Source organism: Zosterops lateralis, assembly GCF_965231275.1.
Source record: "Zosterops lateralis genome assembly, chromosome: 3".
Taxonomy (NCBI): domain Eukaryota; kingdom Metazoa; phylum Chordata; class Aves; order Passeriformes; family Zosteropidae; genus Zosterops; species Zosterops lateralis.
The window spans coordinates 56,163,011-56,178,148 of NC_139764.1; the positions used below are offsets into that span (position 1 = coordinate 56,163,011).

At 42.7% G+C, this 15,138-nt stretch overlaps 1 protein-coding gene across 1 annotated transcript in view; it reads right to left on the reverse strand.

Moving 5' to 3' along the window:
* PPP1R14C (protein phosphatase 1 regulatory inhibitor subunit 14C) overlaps positions 1–12,288 on the reverse strand; it is a 51,770-nt gene extending 39,482 nt beyond the window's left edge. Inside the window, exon 1 of the mRNA XM_083858302.1 lies at positions 11,494–12,288. Coding sequence (XP_083714428.1) covers positions 11,494–11,784 — 291 coding nt within the window. The 5' untranslated portion in view covers positions 11,785–12,288. The remainder of the gene's footprint in view (positions 1–11,493) is intronic.
* Between the last annotated feature and the right edge of the window lie 2,850 nt (positions 12,289–15,138).

Here is a 15,138-nt window from a genome sequence, read left to right on the forward strand (position 1 = left end):
ATATCAAGAACATGCTGGTTAAGGAATTGTTTAATTTGTGCATCTCTACAGAAGTCTAAAGGAATCACTAGAGTGTGAAATTGCTAAATGAAGAAGAGGCACTGATCACAGACTATACTGAGCAGAAGAAGAGAAGCATTCAACACTTCCTAACCATACCCATAACATGGATTGAATGTCAACAAGACATTTGTTGAAAATCAAGCGCTATCTCCAAAACAAATGCCTTGTGTTCTCAATACAAAAATAGGACATGCTAAGTCTATGTCTGGATGTCACTTCTGTTAAACAAAACACTCCAAAGCAGGTAGGAAGGACACATCATGTTTTTTTGTCATCATCTACTTTCACATCAAGCATAAATAGTTTGGTATTAGCAAATACATGCTGTACACCAAATCACTGTTATCTAGTCACTCTTGAAAGACACAGAGCTTTAGCCACCAGGCTTAAATGTTGCTTGATGACTATGCAAGTGGAATGACTTTCCACAGAGCAGTCACAGGACATACCTACCTTCTGCAATTCACAAGAGCAAGTCACTCTCCATCTCCAAGCAACAGAGGTGCAGCCGACTGCTTCCCTGCAATTTATACATAATTCTGCCTACAACAAGAATGCAATAATGACCCGGACTATGCCACACAAATTCAACAGATTGATTTTTTTTTTTTAAGAGAGAAGATGAAAAAAAAATCTAAGGAATATAAACTCCATGAAAAAATTTTGATCAAACAGGATGAACACCAGGTCCTTTGCAGTTTGAGAATTTAGGCTAAACAGCAGTGCAATTAAGTAGGTTTGCCTCTTGGGGCACTTCAAGGATTAATTACTCCATCAGATTGTTTGAAAAGAACACAAGGAAAGAGCACACGGTATAATGAGGCCTCTAAATGGCCCTCCTCATCTCAGTTTCAGCAGCCCTGTAAAAACAATCTGTTAGCCTCCAGTATTGATTTTCTTTACACTGAGAAGCTGCGTGTAAATTGACTTCTGCAATAAAAGTCATACAGTATGGGTACATCAAGCATCTGACACACTCATAGTCTTCACACCACATTTTTGTCTTAGCAGCCAATTAAAGTGCTCCTAGTTGGAACAGGAGACAGCTTTCAATCATTATTATATCTTTAGCCAGAAATATTAGGTCCTTTAAGATTTAACACGAGAGACAAGAAGTCTGTTTTCTGGGGCAGAGGGGGGGAATGTTTTATTCAGTGGTATCAAAACAAGTGCATTGCATCCTGCAGAATCTAGAAGCAACATAATCTTTTGGAAGAAATTTAGTTTGCAAGACATACAGGGAGTTTCTCATGGTTTGTAACAAGTCATTCCTCCAAGTGGTGACTGGGCATAGCAGTGTGTTCTACAGAGTGATGACTCTCCCTCCCCCCAGATACTCATTTGGAGCAGTAGGCAGGCCAGGGACTGGCAGTCAATGCATTTTGGCTCTGGTCCACTGGTGTCAAGAAATATCAGCAGCAGTTCTGACATGCTCTAAAGCAGACACTCCTCTTCCCCGGGGGCCAGAGACACCACTTGGCTACACAGGCAAGTCCCTGAACTGCAAAACATGCAAAAGTGCCTGAGGGATCTTTAAAATGAATTCATAAACAACTCCAGATCCAGGAGGTGGCATAACCTGCTGTGACTATCCCACCAAGGATGACAAAAAGAGAATGGAGTTAAAGATTATATAGGACCCCTGTTTGATTCCAGTGCTTGTCTTGCTGTCAGATTCCCAGAAAAGTATTCTGGCACATAGTCCTGCCTCCTTCCACTTGCTACATTAAATGCACTGCAAACTACTAACCAAGAGTAAGAGCTGACAATTTTAATACTAAATGTAGTCATTACATATTCTAAGGTGAAATCTGATAAGAACTTAAAAAAATGAAGATGAAAAAGTGTTCAGAGACATACTGGGGAAAAAAAAAAGGCAGAAATGATGTTTAGGTGTTGATTTTTACAGAACTTGTCCTGGAAGACTCTGTTGCCCCCAACCTGAGACAAGATAGTCCCTAGATTATACAGTGAAAGATTGATACCTTGCTTCCTCATATAAATGAATTCTCTGGTTATCACAATTACCTCACAATAGTAAAGCAAATCTTCTGCCTAAGAGTTTGGGTTTAACAAACAAAAAGTAGTTGGCTAACTATAAGCAAGTTGATTACATCTTTAGCTAAGCAGACTAGGCAGTACTGCAGCAACAGCTTAAGTTAGAACTGGAACGTTTCTGGCTGCCAGTGAGCTAGTTACCACCAGCACTCCTTCCTCTCACCAGTTTCTGCACTCAGAAAGGATTCAGTTTTCAAAATCAACATAATCCAAATTCTAAGGAGCTTTGTCAATGTTTTAAGAAAGAAGACTAAGCAGTTTTACCTCAACACAGCTAAAACAGGAATACAACAATTGACTATAAACCTAAAACAGTGTGATTACTACTAGCACAACAAAAACAAGAAGACACAATAGTTTATTTCATAACATCTGGAATTCTTTTCGGACAAAAAATTGCATTATATGCTTCAGGTACTATCTTTTAAAATGTAAAGCAACCAACTGTAAAGGCTCAGGGCATTCTTTGTGTTTAAAGTAAGTGTGCCAAAATGTTATATACCAGTCACCTAAAGTAGAACTAATCACTTGTATCATTCTAGAGTTAATTTAGGTATCTACTTCAAAAAAGTTATCTATCATTCAAGTGTTAAAATAAGTTAGGATCTTAAGCCACTAGCATATTTTCTAAGGAGTGCTAAATTAATTCCATGAAATATTAGTAAGCATACTTCTCCCAGAGCCTGCAGATGTACTCAAAATACGTATTTTGTTATAAGGTAGTGAGTGACCTACAGGAGACTCAGTCTTAATACTTCTGCCCTTTAGCTGTGGTCATCAATTGTGTCTGATGATGCTTTGAGTAACAACAGGCCATAAAGCACATTTACAATCTGTTTAAACTTCACCTCAGAGTGAAAGTCCAAGCAAGCTCATTCCAAAGAAGTACTGATCTTTTGTTTAAATCTTTCTATATTTTATGGAAGGGATGGGAAAGATTCTAGTGCCTAAAGGGTTTAAAAATCATATTTAAATACTTGAAATAATGTGGTAACAAACACCATATACTGAGTTGCTCCATTAAAAATATATATATCAAATGCAAAGAGCTTATCTGCAAATAACAAGGCAGACCAGGTGACCTAGGAGATCCTTCCCAGTTCTGTGTTCTGGAAGGTAATCCTATTAAGACAGTCTGGTAAGAGGATTTTCATTAGGCATTGATTGTGCCATCATTTGCACTTATGAAGTCCAACACAGAGGACTGAAGTGTGTGATCCTCTTGTTGGCAGCACATTTATAATGGTGGACCCTTCTGAGTCACCACTAGCAGTGTCACCTCTAGACTAGCACCACTACACACACTAGCCATTCACTCACCATTAGGCCTCTTAATTTTCTTATAGTATCTTCTATACTACCTTTGCTTTACAGGCTGAACAGTATTACACTGAATTAATCATCTATAAGTGTTCCAATAATTAAAGACCTATAGTAACACATTATGATTGTTCCCTATATTTAGACCCACTAGATCTATGCTACTGATAAATATCACATGGATTAAAAATATTCAAGATGCCTTCTGGGGCTGCGATCTGTGTGTTCCCTGAAAATAGTTTAAGATGCCATGCTGAACTGGTTCCTAGAATAGATATCATGCTTCCAGGGTGGGAGGGAGTAGTGGAGCGTGGAGGGGAGGTAACAGTTCTGCTAATGAAATGTGATTCTCAGAATTAAATACTTATCACTTCAAAGAAGATTTGATTTGTTTCAGTGGGTACCTCTGCCCAAACAATTCCTTGTTCCAAGAAGATCTTTAACAGGCTAAATTTATTCTATCCTTTGAAATACAGTTGTACTGCTGCTGTATTGACTGCATACAATTAAGATATTATACCCCTTCTTCAGCATTAATAAGTTCTAGAAATCTTGACTTCCATAATTCCATGTGCCACATGGGAGAACAGCAAAAGAGGAGCTGCTAATGTTTTACAACAGGCAGCCAAAAGTTGTGGTGACAAAGATGGATGATCGTGTCTAACCTACTCAATTTGCGCTGTCAAATAGAAGTTTCTGGAGTTAGATGTAAGGCAAGGAAAAATGAGAACTTGGCTTTTGAATACTGCAGGCAAGACTGGAAGAATGGATTGATATTGCTGCTGTTATATCACCTGTAGTGACAAGAGACAAGGGGACCATAACTCAGACTGAATCGGGTTAGAGATGGGATAGCTTTTTTTCCCCCCTTGGTATCTCCTTCACTGTCAGAATATTATGTCAAGTATGTACACATTATGTACAGTAGTATGCTCTACAAACTGCATTAGGTTTTTTTTGGTTGAGTTTTAAGTCCTGTTACAATGTTTTTAAAGTGGCTGATAACCTGTTCTACAGAGAGAATTATGAGAATGCAACCAGGAGCTCAGCCTGTCTTTACAAGGTATGAATCAAAAAAAGGAGTTTAGGGTGGACATGAGAGTAAACTATCACAGGAGTTTAGGGTGGACATGAGGGTAAACTATCACACTACTTGTTCTAGTTGAAGTAAGATTTAATTTCACATCTTTCTATTTAGATACAAGACCTATTTAGAAATATTCCCTATCCCTTATAAGAGGAGTCAGACATTCCATCAAATAGGTATTTTCCTCATTTAAACAGGGTTATTTTTGTTTCAGGCATTTGTTTTGACAGCACAGGTTAGATCAGCTAATACAAAGCACAGAGAATAAGGAGAGAAATCCCACTCTGTCATAACACAGGGTTACAAGGTACCAACAGTGCTCAAGTTAGCCCAGCACCTTCAACAAAGCACAATATAACCTGCTCTCAGCTATGTGGATGGATCATCCATGTTGTAGTTTAATTGTGCTACAAGTACAGACACATCCAAGCTACACTCAAGTCCAAAAGCAATAGAATGAATTTTTGTGATAAACGTGAATGGTAAAAAGGGATAGATTAATGACCAGTTCCCCCTCTTCTCCTTCAGCTGTACATTCACTGCAAGATTTATAGAAGAATTTACTACTTATTTTTTTAGCCACAATTTTTCCATTGTATCGACATTCTCCCACCTACCCCCTCCTCTCCTTTGTTACCCTGGTTAATCAAGTACCGGCTCTATGTAAAACAATTTGCCTAAAGGCACAAGAGTCTTCATAGCCACAAAGATTGGAAGCTACTGTTAATAAGAAGTACAATTATAAAATCTTAAGTGATGTAAGCAATAAATTTATTCACCTTGTTATAAAACAACCACACCTACAGCTTCAGCAAACAGACCAGCTGAATCTTGAACAGAGAGGAAAAGGACAAAAAAATTGCTATAGAATAGCTGCTGAAAGATAATCTGTGTTGTGAAGCTTTAAACTGGAAGTCAAGAATATTGCTGCTGATTCAGATAAAACAATGAACCATGACCAGTGCAGAAATGATGTCTAGACTAAACAAAATCAAATAGTAGAAAAATCATTTTCTTGGAATCATAGAAAGGTTTGAGTTGGAAGGGATCTCATCTAGTTTCAATCCCCCTGCCATGGGCAGGGACATCTTCTACTAGGCCAGCCACATCCAACTTCAATTTAAACACTTCAAAGGATGGGAAGTTCACAACTTCTCCAGGCAACCTGTTCTAGTGCCTCACTACCATCACAGTAAGAATTTCTTCCTAATACCTCATCTAAGCCTGCCCTCTGTCAGTTTAAGGCCATTCCTCCTTGCCCTCCCACTGCATGCCACCCCTCAAGCTGTTTTGCAGGCCCCCTCTAAGTCTCCCTGAAGCCTTCTCTTTTCCAGACTGAACAATTCCAACTCTTGGCCTTCACAGGAGAGGTGCTCCATCCCTCAATCATGTTTGTGGCCCTCCTCTGGACTCACTCCAACAGGTTCATATCCTTCTTATGCTAGGAGCCCCAGAGTCGGCTGCATTACTCCGGTGGGGTCTCACAAGAGTGAGGTAAATGCTGAAGAACTGTCTCCCTCGACCTGCTGGCCACACTGCTTTCCATGTGGCCCAGGACACAATTGGCTTTCATGGCTGCAAGTGCACATCACCAGCTCATGTTGAGGTTTTTGTCAACCAACATCCCCAAGTTTTCTGCTCAGGGTTGCTTTCAATCCATTCTCCACCCCACTTGTATTTGTGGTTAGGACCACCTCAACCCATGTGCAGAACCTTGCACTTGACTGTTGGTACCTTCCACTTCTCTCCCTGATTTCCTTTGCACTGTTGTACACATTTTGCATGCAAAAAGAAGGCAAGTTCAGCAGTAGCTGAACAGTAGTACATTTCCTACTAGAGTAGAGTCTTTAGAACTTAAGGCAAGATTTAGAAGTTCATTTAGAAACATAAGGCTCTGGCTTTATCACCATCAGGTGCTTGCTACCCTCACAGATCCTTAAACCCACTCCTCTGAAAAGAACTGCAAGGATTTTTCAAGGCTTATTTTAAAACAACATATATTTCTTAGGCTTCCCATTATCTGCTCTTGGGATTCAAATACCTTTCTGTGGTTGCTACAGGATAGAATAAGCCTTTGCTACACCTGTGTTGCCTGTGTCCTCTACAGGTGTCTGATGACAGCAACCCTTCAACTGACACAAGTATGTTGTGCAGTATCCCTGCCCTCAATAGAGGACACCAAAGTTTGTGCTGTACAACATGGAGACCTGTAAGAGCTGTCCAAAATAAATAATCCAAATAAATTTCTAAGCAAGTTGGTGGACCTACAAGTACTTTAGTCCAATGCAGCTAAACTGTAACACTCAATCTCCCAAAGAAAGAAATCTTTTATTATGCCTCCTAGTAACTTGCATCTTTTTAAAGAAATGATACTCTCTCTAGTTCCTAGATCCTTCTCAGCCTCTTTCCATTTCTAATCCATTGAGAAAGCAATCCACATGCAATTACCATTTCAGAGATTTTGGTCCAAGTTAGAAGAAGTCTATTCAGAGCGAGACTGTGGGCAAAAGTTTGTTTCTGTAGTATTTTGTTCCATGGATTTTCATTCCAAATGCCTTTCTGAGAAATAAGTCATGAATTTCAAACATTATCTCACTAGAGCCTGAGGCATCAGTAATACCTGATCATGCCATCAGGTCCACATCACCACATGGCAGCCTTAGCAACATGCTGACCAGGCTGTTTTGGAAAAGACAGACTGTGTGGATGGAAATGTTAGCATATCCCAGCAGCTTCAGGAAGACAGAGAAAGAGGGTGTTCTCCAGCTCTGCAGTCACTGAGCAACCAGGTGAAGGGAGCTCTTGATCCATGCAGGACTGAGTTAAACTGCTCCCTTCCCTCCCATACTCCACTGCCAACATGAAATCCCCTACCCATTTCAGTGCTTCATGCCACTCTTGTCATTGCAGAATCTGTACGAGAAGACTGAAGAAAATCTAACACATAACAATTCTCAATTTGACGTGGATTTGTACTTTTAAAGGAAATGCCTGAAGGGCCTTTATGGGCAGCTGTTCCAACTGTATTTTACTGTACAGTGAATTTTTAAACAGAATCTCAGGGTATTTCCATTCCTGGAATGGAAAAATAATAAGCTTGGACACAACATTTTGGTAGTTCCAGACCAACATCATATCCCCTGCCAAGCACTGACTTCCATACACTGACTTCCATACTAGACATACTCTATTAAAATAGTTGATTACTCAGCTAAGCTCAGCAATAGCTCAGAAGGCAAGTCTTGTATTCAGCTTTTAGAGTGCAGAGTCTAGGGGCTCATTTGATTTGCACATGCAAATCTCTACATTAAAAAATATTTAGCCACAAACCCAAAGCACAAGCAAAATCTTTCTTCATTATTGTGCAAAAATCTGTGTGCCATTTAAAGCAGAGGCTATAATTCTACATAGACAAGACCTCAAAGCATTGAAATTCACCTGCAAAACTGAATGGTTTCCGAGGACAAATCCAGTGGTCTCTTTTTTCATATACAAAGTCATACAGGTTTGGCAGGTGCATACAACATAGATTATCCATCTGGAAAACTGGTCTGTCACCACTTTTATGCTGAACTACAAGTTGCAAACCGTCAGGGAATGAATAGTGATGATGTAAGTTGTTCTGTGCAGCATTATTTTGCAATTCTTAACCAATAATGGACAGCCCAAAACACAAAGCATCTGTGGAGAAACTATTTTTAGTACCAAGATACCTAATAAAGGTCAACACTGAAGCCAGTTCAAGTCCTGCAAATAAGGTATTGTATTTTCAATACACTAATCTGCAACTGTAACCTCACTTTCAGCATTCACAGAAACCAGAACAAACAGGTTATAAATTTTTACTTTTTTTTTTTTTTTTTTTTTTTTTTTTTTTTTTTTTTTTTTTTAAATGAAGCAGTCCCAGGAGCAAACAGCCAGACCGATACTCACCTGAAGCACCTGACCTGAGTACATTAACCTGACAGGTTCTGGTGCCAAACAAATCCTGCTTAAGTCTCTCTGGTCCTATTAAAGCTTTCTACCTTGATAACCTTTACCATTCAGGTAAAGGGTCTTTTATCCCTGAAGTCTGCATCATGTGGAAGTAACCTTTCTAAAGCTAATCTCCGTGTCATATAGGTGAGGTCTTCAATAAAAATAGTCTCAAATAGCTCCTTCTAAGTCACACTCCCTACACCATTATATTGCTTGGCATCCAATTCTTAAAACTAAAAATGTACCAGTAAAGACAAGACCCACCAAAAAAAGAACACAAACAAACCTGTCTCCTTATTTCCCAACCTCATCTCCTAAACTTTGTCACCATGCCAAGACAGGCTTACAGCTGACTTAACTTGCAAGTACTTGAGAGACTACGAGTACATGTTGAGTTTTGAATAAAGGGAGTCTTTCCAAAAGTATCCACTTACTGATGAATCTCAACATAATAGCTAACATCATTTAAATGGAAAACAGTGAGCAGGGACTGCATTTATGCAGTCCCACAAAGACATGCAAGTCTTCTTACAGACTTTCAGTGCATCATACTGCAAGCACCCTCTACTTATTTCTGCTCTTTCCAGAAATGAAGTGCATGGCTCCTTAGAAATAGAGCTCTGAATCAGAATAGCAGTGGAACACTGACATTGGTTCACTCTTCCAGGATTAAAAATCCAATGGCTATTTCTGACAACCTGGAAGATTTTAGATTGGTACAGAACTTAAATGTCATTGGGAAGCTATTGTAGATCTTCCACAGAAACTGAAGTGAGCAATTCCCAACCCCCTCCCAACCTGCCCTCAGACAGGGTTATTAACTGTCTGCATAAGTGATTAAATTTCAGCCTGAGAGCTACATCTCTAAGCCTAGAAGTAATTCAAGCAGATTCAAGCAAAGCATCTTGCATTAAATTGCTATTGTCTTTAATCACTACACTCATCATACATCCAAAACTTTATTCTGATAGCATATTAATAGCTTGACCTTTTCACTACCTTCATCTGTGCTGACTCTGGATAGGGTTCATGCATAATAGCAAAGAAGAGCAGAAGATGACTTAAACATTTTGTTACATTATTAAACCAGTTTTCCCCCTAAAAGTCACCTCAGAAAACAAATCATCAAACAAGTTATTTTTATGCAGCTATATATGGTCTCCACCTTAATGAAGACCTTCTAAAGCAGACCTCCTTCTACCTTAGTTGGAAGCAACAACTACGTAAAGGAAAAGAATGAATGCTTTTCCTCCAACAAGCCTGTGATTTGAATACTATGAAGAGCAGCAACGATTCCATTGGGCTTTGCTTTGGTCCTGTATACCACATCCTTTCTTATGAACAAGTCCACCTGCATGTCAAAAGCACACAGCCCAAACAGGGCTTTTGAACAGCGAGAGTCAAACCAGCGGAGAGATCCAGCAGGGCAGATACTAACTACGTTATCAGCCTGAGCAGGCACAGAATCATCAGTTCACCCAAACAACTGTGAACACTTCCGGCCTCAGAAAAATCCTCACAGCCTACAGGCTACGTGGCCAAACAAGTCATGAGACTGGAGAGGCAAGTCACACCAAGACGAAAACTAAGAACTGCTTATTTTTATTATTTTTAACTGGAGTTTCCATTTGTATCTTTCCTTCTCAGAGCTTATGGATGTGAACAGTTCAGGAGGTTTAACTTGACACATGCACATTTTTTATGTGTCGTTCTAACAAATTTGCCAATAAATCACTTTGGAGATTAAAGGAGTTTCTTCAAACATTTGTGTTATGTGTGTGCTAGATATTCCATCCAGGTTATTTATATTTTCACATCCACTCAAGACATCCAAACCTGAGAGACTGTCAAGCTCTTGTCTTTCTAGCTCCAGCAGCAAGATGTTGGCTCCTGGACATGCCAGCTGCGAAACTCACATCTGGCTTCAACACATCTCATTTCAGAAGTCTCTAACAAGAGCGAATTAGACCACTGATGGGAAAAGTATGTGCAAACCTCAGTTTAGCCTTAACGTTTTGATCCTTTATAAGAGTAAATACCGGAGGTGAAAGGGAGATATGATGCACTGGGGATTAGAGGTCTGCATTTTTAATGAAGCTTTGACAAAACTAAGTACTGGTACTACCTTTACTTACAACATCTTTATCTCCACAAGGAAGACAACAATTGCCATTCCTCTGAACAATCTTCAAACATCCTCCTGCTCATTTGTCCTCTACAAAAGAGAATTCCTTCTGGCAACGCTCGCTCTTAGCCCAGAGTAACAGAAGAACAGATTTGATGTACAAATCAGGCGCATACAAGCCCCCAGCGTCTTCGATTCTCATCTGAATGATCTCCGAATCGCTCACTGAGATTTCCCGGCCGGTATCTCCCCCGCTGCTGTCGGTCGGGGTAACGCAAAACCCCCATCCAGAGGGGACCGTGCCCGCACTGGAGTCTTTCCTGACAGCGGCCGCCTCCGCACGGCCCCGGGCAGGTCCCGCTCCCTCCTGCTGCTGCTGCTCTCCCCGTGCCCATCGCCCCGCTCTGCTCCCCGGCCCGCCGCTAGCGGAGACTGCCGCCCTGCCCTGCCCTGGAAGGCTGGAGCATTCCCTCCTGGCATTCCCGGAGCTGCCGCAGCCGCCGGGCCCCCAATCCCCCGAGGAAAAGGGCCCTCCCGTGCCCGCTGGTGCGGCAGCCGCCGCCCGTCCCTAAAGGGCGGTCCCCTCGCATTCCCCTCGGGAGGGCCCGGGGGACGCCTTTTCTACAGGACACGAGGCACTTCCAGCATTCCCGGAGCCGGGGCACCGCCGGGGCAGCGGCGGGCGGGGGCGGCGGAGCGGGAATGTCATTTGGAGGTGGCGGTGACAGCGCCGCTCTGCCCACCGCCGAAACGGGACTGGGGGCAGGGGGAGGATGCCGGGGGCGAGGGAGGCAGCGGCGGGCGGGGAGACTGTCGGGGGCGACAGGGACCGCGCCGGGGACCCGCCACCCCGGCCCCGCACCTCGCAGCCGTAGAGCTGCCCCAGCTGCTCCACGATCCACTCCTCCAGCACCAGCCGCTTCCGCAGCTCCTTCCGATCGTATTTCACCGTCACTTTGCCCTGCTGGTGGCGCCGCTGCTGGACCTGCACCACGGCCGCCGCCGCCGACACCGAGTCCTCCCGGGCAGCGCTGCCGGAGGAGCCGCCGCTCCCGCCGCCGCCGCCGCGGGGGCTCTGGAAGAAAACGCGGTTCCCGCCGCCTCCGCCCGCTGCCGCCGCCGCCGCCTCGCTGCCCCCGGTGGCCACCGACATGCTCCGCTCCGCTCCGCCGCGGCACCCGCCGAGCCCAGAGGCGCCCGCCGCTCACGCCTGGGCTCCGCTCCCCCGCACCTGCCGCTTAAAGCCTGGCATGGCTCGGCCGCGCCGCCGGGGGCGGGCCGGGACTGGCTGGGCGGGGACAGAGGAGGGGCTGTGTGGCTCGGCACGGCACGGTACAGCACGGCACAGCCCGGCAGAGCCGCTCGGGGCGGAGTGTGGAGCGCCCCGAGAGGCCGCGGTGCCGTGCGGAGCCTCCGCGCTGCCCCGGTGCCCGCAGCATCTCGGCGGAGGCGGGAGCTGGGTGCTTTATGACTTTTTTTTTTTCTTTTTTTTTTTTTTTTTTTTTTTTCTATAAGGAAATCCATTATTTCCCCGTCACGCACGCTATATATACAATTATATACATTGCATACCTGCAGTAAAACGCTGGACGCGATCGTTTTCCTCTCTTCATGGTGCGCCTATTCATGATGCGCATATTTCCTCTCTGGGCGTGGGTGCGCATGAATGATTTCAGGATAGTGAACCCCAACAGCAAATATTCCAAGCTATTAGCACTCGGTGTAACAATTAGCCTTGTGGGGACGGCTTTCTAAAACACCCAGGTTAGCACCAGTGCTTTCAGCAGCTCCATGTCTCCCAGGAGATGCTGAGTGAAATCACTGATGGCCCATCCCGAATGCCAAATCGTGCCTGTGGCTGCATTCAGCAGCCAACATGGCACAGGTGCTGCTTAGGGACGCCAGACTGTTCCCATTTGCAAAGAGGTTTGCCTGTGACAAGGGACAGAAGTCAACCTCTTGCATGTGTAGACCTGGGACTGGAAGTGCTCCCAAGTTTGGTTTGGCTGTGGGAACCATCTCCTGTCCACACTGCCTTGGGGGTGAATGTCTTAAGTCAGCAAGGAGCAGAGGGGAAGGAGGCATGGGTTACTAGCCAAATCTGCCTGGGTGTATCTGCTTCAGTCAGATCCTTGCTGCTGTTTGGCATGGCCGTGTGGCAGCAGTGACATTTCAGCTGCTTCTGCTCTCAGCATGTGACAGCACTCAGAAAGAGGCCAACATGAGGCATTTGAGCCTCATCAGGCTATTTAGGTAAAACACATTGTGTCACTGAAGGGATCATAATCTGATAAAATCTTATTACTGGTCTGAAATGCTATGATAGCTTTTAGATTTTCATCTAAAAAAGCACTAGTTTTTCAAAGCAAAGCATATGGAGTTAAGCTTCTTATCGGTATGTAGGGACCACATTATTTTCAGAGATACTGAGCAATTGCAACTGGGTACCAGTGTAGATCACACTTGAAGCTTGGGCTGCAAGCAGAGCTCGAGAAAAAGTCATATCCCACAAATCTGAGTTTATGCAAGAAGTCTGCCCTAATCACAGGGCAGCCATTACACAAGTGAATATCAACTTCCAGCTGGGTAGTGCTGCCTGCCTGGCTTTTATAACTCTAGGCTTGTGTAAATGCAGTAGGAAAATACCATCATCAACAACTTGGTCTTAGAGAAACCAAAAAGAATACAAAAAAGTTTTTGAAAGAGGGGAGTGGCTGTTTTTTAAACTTTTGTGTTTGGTGTGGCCTATAATTTGGGTCTTCAGCTCTGCATGTCATGTTGGAAGTCTGGTGCTGACGTACTCAGCCACAAAACTTGAAACTTTCCTGCTCAGAGCAGGAACATTTTCATCTTTATAAACTGGTTGATATTTACAGTTGCCAAGAAAAAAAATTGATTAATGTGAAATAAGTTCAGCATTGCTTAAGAGGCTTTTTCAAGTCACATTAAGCATCATACTTGGGATATATTCTATGAGATATAAAGTAGGAATACTCAAAATTTCACCATAATGGGAGCCAAAAGAACATTGAGGTGTGTTTCATGCTGGACCTAAGCTGACTAGAAAATACTGAGCTTTTTCTTCTCTGCTGCTAAAATATTTTCTTTGAGTGTGAGAATCCAGAAGGTCTCAGCTGAAAGACTTTTCTGATACTATCATTAACAGGATATTGTAATCATTTCAGACATTTAAAATCTGGTACCCGCTATTCAAATAACACTTCCACAACTCTCTGAAAGTAGAAAATGAGATACTGGTGATTAAAAAGCATGTCCTCAGAGGTTATCATTTCAAAGTTACAATTCTAACATAATGCATAGTGCTTGGTAAATGTGGGTGGATCAGAAACTGGTAGAACTGCCAGCATTGTCATGAGGCAGTTTTACGTGCCATTGGTTTTCATTCAGTTTTTAAAGCGGGCGCATTCCTCAGGAAGCCAGAGAAAAAACTGCTGCCAAGAATCTTTTCTGCAATGATTTTTGCTTCATTTGAAAGAAAGAACTAGTTGTTTAAAAGTCAAAGTTGAGCAAAAATGTTTAGATCTGCTAATATCCTGGGAATGAGCAATGCAGACCAGTGTGGGCACAATCTCTACTTTATTCCTGAGTGGCTGGAGGCATATGAGAACATTTCTTGGAGAGAGATTTCCTCACAAATACTTCCCCATACCATAACAGAACCATTAATGGTTACACCCATAACAAAGACAAGAGTTAATGTGGCAGGGGAAAGACAATTCTTCCCAAAACTTCAGCCTTAGTTTTAGACCTGCCTTAAAGAATGAATTCAGGGCATAAGAGATTAGGCTTTATAGTCAAGGTTCTTTCAGCAGCTGAATCAAAATCACAGTGCAGCATTTAATCTAAAGCTAATGGTTGATTAGTAAAGCCAAAGAGGAAATAAAATACTACACCTCAGAAATATTGTGCTTTTTCAGTGTGATCATGTCTAGATCTCCCTCTACAAGAGCATTGTATCAGGTGACAGGATCAGTAAAGAACAGACAACATGAAATAGGAAACACCAAAGGCAGAGGAACGCTTGCGTAACCTGTACTTCCTTATGTTTCTTTCCCAAAAAGTGAATGTGGGAATCTCTTGTGAGAGAGATCTTGTTGTGAATGTATGCAACATGAAGCTGTATCCTCTTCCCATGTATATATCACACAGTCCTAATCTGTTTTTCAGTCAAAGAAAATAATACAGAACATATGTACTAATTTTCAGGAGGCTTAGGCAGTGACCCTTGGAGATTCAAGGCCCTTTAATTGCCTTTTCAACTTTAGTAACTCTGTATGACAGCACATGTATTCCCTTCCTAAACAATTGATACTTCCCATCAGTGCTGGCCACAAATGTCACCATAGACTCATTTCTGTGGCTAAGAGGTTCTTCTCCAGGCAAGCTCGCTATTTAGGAAATGGACTTTAGATTTGTTATCTCCAGTGATAGTCTGAATACTCATTTTGTTACGCAGTCAAATGCTACAATGGCCAAAACTAAGACT